This window comes from Penaeus japonicus, unplaced genomic scaffold, assembly GCF_977035675.1.
Source record: "Penaeus japonicus unplaced genomic scaffold, GWHDUDI00000001_assembly GWHDUDI00002163, whole genome shotgun sequence".
NCBI classification, from domain to species: domain Eukaryota; kingdom Metazoa; phylum Arthropoda; class Malacostraca; order Decapoda; family Penaeidae; genus Penaeus; species Penaeus japonicus.
Genome location: NW_028236565.1, coordinates 3,277 through 9,018, shown reverse-complemented (window position 1 = coordinate 9,018; position 5,742 = coordinate 3,277). Strand labels below are relative to the sequence as shown.

The 5,742-nt window shown below is 49.4% G+C and overlaps 1 protein-coding gene across 1 annotated transcript; it reads left to right on the top strand.

Annotated features, from left to right (window-relative positions):
- The first annotated feature begins 248 nt into the window (after positions 1–248).
- Positions 249–4,768, top strand: LOC147466285 (uncharacterized). The gene is made up of 3 exons (XM_086535701.1): positions 249–365; positions 3,467–3,632; positions 4,672–4,768. The coding sequence occupies exons 1-3, from the start codon at positions 251–253 to the stop codon at positions 4,766–4,768; spliced, it is 378 nt and encodes a 125-aa protein (XP_086391827.1). The 5' UTR covers positions 249–250.
- Positions 4,769–5,742: the final 974 nt, after the last annotated feature.

The following is a 5,742-nucleotide window of genomic DNA, read 5'->3' as shown; positions in this document are numbered from 1 at the left end:
TACTATCATTATATATGATATTACAGCATTATCATATATGATATTATATCATGATATTACACTATTATTACGTATGCATTCCCCACGTACAATGACTCCGCCACATCCTTCCTCACACCACCTCTCCCTCCCGCAGGACCGCCGAACATGGCGGCCTCCCGTGATGACGACGGCAGCAGCAGCGAGCAGCTAGCAGACAAGAGGCGGGCGCGGCCTTCCCGGCGTCGGCCGGCGCAGGCTGTGCTCCAGCATGGAGGAGGGGAGAAGCCCCAGGGAAGACACGCCCCCGGCCCCCTGCGCGGCGTTCTGCGGGCCGAGGGCGTGCTCCACTCTGCCCCCGAACATCTCCACGCAACAACCCCAACGTACGGACGGGATGTGTTGTTTGGGTTTAGGTTGGAGGTGTTTTGATTGATTGAGGGGTGGGTTGGTTGGGTCTGGGGTGTTTTGATTGGTTAAGTGGTGGATTGGTTGGTTAGGGGTGTGTTAAGTGGTGGGTTGGTTGGGTCAGAGGTGTTTTGATTGATTGAGTGGTGGATTGGTTGGGTTAGAGGTGTGTTAAGGGGTGGATTGGTTGGGTTGGAGGTGTTTTGATTGATTAAGGGGTGGGTTTGTTGGGTTAGGGATGTGTTGGTTAAGGGGTTGATTGGATGGGTTAGAGGTGTTTTGATTGATTGAGTGGTGGGTTGGTTGGGTCAGAGGTGTGTTGATTGGTTAAGGGGTGGGTTGGTTGGGTTAGAGGTGTTTTGATTGATTAAGGGGTGGATTGGTTGGGTTAGGGGTGTGTTATTAAAGGGTTGATTGGTTAGGTTAGATGTGTTTTAAGTGGTGGATTGGTTGGGTCAGAGGTGTGTTAATTAATTAAGGGGTTGATTGGTTAGGTTAGATGTGTTTTAAGTGGTAGATTTCGTTGGGTCAGGGGTGTTTTAAGGGGTAGATTGGTTGGGTCAGAGGTGTGTTAAATGGTAGATTGATTGGTTCATTAGTTTGTCTATGGGTTTGATTAGTTTGTTTGTTTTCTGGTGGGTAACGTAGCAATTTTAGGTCTTGTAGGGAGTGTAATTAGAATTTGTATTAGTTAGCCATGCACGTGATCGTTTTCTTTGATGATGATTCATAGAAAACTGTATTTTTAAGAGTAACTATACCATTTTTATTCCTAAAATTACGGGTATCTAGTAATGTTAAATCTAATATTATTAAATTAATATTCCTCTGAATCTATAACAAGGGTGGTTTTATCTGTAGTTTCTTAAAATATTAACTCTTATTCTCTCAACAGTTATTTTGTTGATTCATAAAAACTAACGTCACAACGGCTATATTCCCAATATATATGTAATAGCCCAGTGCCAGTATGAAAAGTACGGTAGTATTGTAGAGAGTGAAAAAAAAGTGTGTAAGGCGCAGTAGTTTTCAAGTGTGCTCTTAATTTGTGCACTTATTCAAAATTCTTGAATTAGTTAGAACTTGGAAATAATATTTTCTTGGCAAGTATACTGAAGAAAATGGCTGGCGTCGAGAAGGCTTTCTTACATGTAATTAGTTTGTTTTATTTATGTTTACACGATGCCTTACCCTAGTCTACCTGACACGCCCTTTTCTTTCAGTATATGTTTGTATGTAAATCATCCAGGTGTTAAATTGCAACGTGTGTAGTTGCAATTGCCGTACTTTCCATACTGGGTCCTGTGATATCCACTATTTTTTTTTTTTGCAAGAGAGAGTTTTATGCAATTGTATTGTACATGTCTTAGTCATTTTTTACTTAACTTTTTCTTGTAAATAAGATATGTATATGAAAAACAACTCTTATAGAATGGGATTTTGGTAAAAAAAGAAAAAAAAAAATCATTCTCTGCTATGCCATGTTTCTCTTCTTCTCTCCCTTTTCCCTCGCTCTCTCGCGTCTCTCCTCCCACCCTGCTCCCTTCTTTTCTTTCCCCTCCTTCTCCTCTCTCTCCTCCCATCTCTCTCTTCTCATTACCATTTCTTTATAATTTTTTCATTCTTTATCTTTTCATCTTCCTTGCTCCCTTCGCATCGCCATTATCATCCTCGCTTCCTTCCATTCCGGTCCATTCCATTCTCCACTTTCTTTCTCTCTTCCCTTTCCTGATTTCCCTTCCCTTCCCTTCTCTTCGTTCCCTTCCTCTACTCTTCTCTTCATTTCACTTCCCTTCCCTTCCCTTCTCTTCCTTTTTCCCTTCCCTTCCCTTCCCTTCCCTTCCCTTCCCTTCCCTTCCCTTCCCTTCCCTTCCCTTCCCTTCCCTCCCCTCCCCTCCCCTCCCTTCCCCTTCTCTCCCCTCTCTTCCCCCTCCGCCTCCTCTCCCTTACCCTCCCCCCCTCCCCCCTCCCCCCATTCTGGCATCTTCACAAGAGACTCACCGGTATTTCCTTTTCATCCTCCTCCTCCTCCTCTCTCTCTCTCTCTTCGTTATCATCATCCCTCCCTCTCTCTTTCTCTCTCTCTCTTTCTCTCTCTCTTTCTCTCTCTCTCTCTCTCTCTCTCTCTCTCTCTCTCTCTCTCTTCTCTCTCCTTCTCCTCAACACTCTCTCATCCTCTCCTCACCTCATCTCTCTCTCCTCTCCCTTCTACTCTCTCCGCTTCTCCTCTCTCTCTCTCTCCTCTCATTCTCTCTCTCATACTTTCTCTCTCTCTCTCTCTCCCCTCCTCTTTCTCGTCTTTTTCTCGTCTTTCCACTCCTTCTTTTCTTATCTCTCTTTCCCTTCTCCTCTCTTTCTCCCTTTCCCTCTTACCTCGTCTCTTTCCTCTTTCTCTTTTCCTCTCCCTCTCTTTCTCTTCTTTCTCCTTCTCTCTCATCACTCTCTCTCTCTTCTCTCTCTCTCTACTCCTCTCATCTCTCCTCTCTCGCTCTCTCGCCTCTCTCCTCTCTCTCCTCTCTCTCTCTCTCTCTTATCATCTCCCCTTCTCTCTCCTCTCTCTCTCGCGCTCTCTCTCTCTCATCTCTCTCTCTCTCGCTCTCGGCCTTCCGTCTCTCTCTCTCAGCTCTCTCGCTCATTCTCTCCTCTCTTCTTCTCTCTCTCTCTCCTCTCTCTCCCTCTCCCTCTCTCCTCTCCCTCTCCTCGCTCCCTCTCCCTCTCCCTCTCCCTCTCCCTCTCCTCCCGCTCTCTCCCTCTCCCCCCTCTCCTCCTCCCCTCTCCGTTTTATCCCTCTTCCCTTTCCCCTCCCTCTCGCGAACTCCCCTCTCTCCCTCTCTCTCTCTCCCTCTCTCCCTCTCCCCTCGTTATCATCCTCATTGTGATTGACCCGCCTTTTGTTCTGTATATATTTCAACATGTTGACATAGTTGTAAGGTTTTGTAAAATATATGTGAGCCCAAAGAGGGACTAAGATTGGAGTGAGGATAACCTATATTTACCTCATCCTTTTTGAGACGTACCTAATCACTTGTCTCAATAAACTCGTCAAAATCAAAGTCACATTCCTCTCGTCCTCGTACAGCGGTGACGGAGCCGAAGCGCCGGCGTCTGTGGGGTCTGCGGGGGCTGGTCAAGATGTTCCGGCGACGCGTGCGGAGACGGGCGGGCGAGAGCGTGAGTCCCCAGCCGTCGCACGCCGCCCTCCGCGCCCGCTCCACCTCCGAACTGGCGGTGGATATCCAGCACAGGTAGGGCGCTCCCGATGACTCTGTTTTTGTTTTTTTTAATTTGGATTTTTTTTTTTTTTGTGGATTTATTTTTTATTTTTTGGATTTTTTTATTGAATTTTTTAAAATTATTTTTTGGAATTTTTGGATTTTTCATATTTTTTTATTATTTTTTTTTTTTTGAGGGATGGTGGGATGTTGTAGGATGGGGGAGGGGGGCAGGGTTGTAGGATGATGGGATATTGTAGGATGGTGGATTAGTGGGATATCCATGTGTATGGGATAGGGGATAGATGGTCTTTGGGAGTATTTTGTCTGTTGTTGCAGTTAGATGTTGCGCTTTATGTTGAATTAAAGATTAAATAAGTAAGATTAAAAGAAAGAATAGAAAGAAAGTAATTAAAAAGAGAACCTACAAATAACAAAATAGAAATAAAAGAAGAAAGACCCTAGAAACAAAATAAAAAATATGAATCAACCCCTAAAATACAAAAGAACCCCCCCTCCCCCCCAGAACAAAAGTGAATAATGAAAATAAAGCTAAAACTTTAGACGCCCCCCCCTTGAACCCCCGATCGAAGGAGAGCCACGGGGGGGGGGGGGGAGGAGAGGGGAGAAGGAAGGAGAGGGAAGAGGGAAGAGGGGAGAGTGGAGAAGAGAGGAGGGGAGAGGGGAGGGGGGAGGGGAGGGGAGAAAGGAGAGGGGAGAAGGGAGGAGAGGAGAGGAGAAGAGAAGGGAGAAGGGAGAAGAGAGAAAGGAGGGGAGAGGAGAGAAGGGAGGGGAGGGGAGGGGAGAGGAGAGGGTTGAGAGGGGAGAAGGAAGGAGAGGGGAGAGGAAAGGGAGAGGGGAGAGAAGGGGAGAGGGAGAAGGGAGGGGAGAGGAGAGGGGAGAAGGGAGAGGGGAGGGGAGAGGAGAAAGGGGAGGGAAGGGAAGGGGAAAGGGTTGAGAGGGGAGAGGAGAGAGGTGAGGGGAGAGGGAAAGGATTGAGAGGGGAGAAAGGGAGAGGGGAGGGGTGTTGAGTCACATCACTAACCTCACTAACCTACCTCTCGTTTCCCAGCAGGAGCAGTGGGGGGCCCTACAACCAGGGCCTGAGTGTGTCGCACGATTCGGTCCATCAACCACACGATTTCAACACGCCCGACGCCGCGGCGTGACGGACACCCAACCTCTTACACAACCACTCTCTCCCATCACTAGCACTCCACTTCTCCACCCTATCTCTCGTACTATTTACTCGCACTCCACGCCGCCCGCGCTGGCCATCGCGACGCGCGGAGTCAATATGGTGAGTCTGGTTGGATTAGGGCTTGGGTTAGGGTTTGGGTTAGGGCTTGGGCTATGGCTGAGGCTGGAGTAGGGCTGGGCTAGGGCTGGGCTAGGGCTGGGTTATGGCTGAGGTTATGGCTGGGCTGGTCTGAGGCTGGGTTGAGCCTAGGTAAGGTTAAGGCTGGGGTAAAGCTAAGGCTGGACTAGGGCTGGGCTAGGGCTGGGCTAGGGCTGGGCTAGGGCTGGGCTAGAGCTGGGCTAGAGCTGGGCTAGAGCTGGGCTAGAACTGGGCTAGGGTTAGGCTAGGGCTGGGCTAGGGCTGGGCTAGGGCCAGGCTAAGGCTGGACTAGGGCTGGGCTAGGGCTGGGCTAATGCTGGGTGTTTATTACAGGGCTGGGAGCTCAGTGGCTGGGGCTAGGGGCTTGGGGCTAGGGCTGGGCTAGGGCTGGGCTAGAACTGGGCTAGGGTTAGGCTAGGGCTGGGCTAGGGCTGGGCTAGGGCCAGGCTAAGGCTGGACTAGGGCTGGGCTAGGGCTGGGCTAGGGCTGGGCTAGGGCTGGGCTAGGGCTGGGCTAGAGCTGGGCTAGAGCTGGGCTAGAGCTGGGCTAGAACTGGGCTAGGGCTGGGCTGGGGCTGGGCTAGGGCTGGGCTAGGGCTAAGCTAAGGCTGGACTAGGGCTGGGCTAGGGCTGGGCTGGAGTTAGGCTAGGGTTAGGCTATGGCTTGGCTAAGGCTAGGCTAAGGCTAGGCTAAGGCCGGGCTAAAGTCAGAGTAATGATAGGGTTAGACCAGGGGTAAGGCCACAGGGTAAGACCAGAATAGGACCAGGATAATACCCACATACCCTACCTAATACCAGGTTCA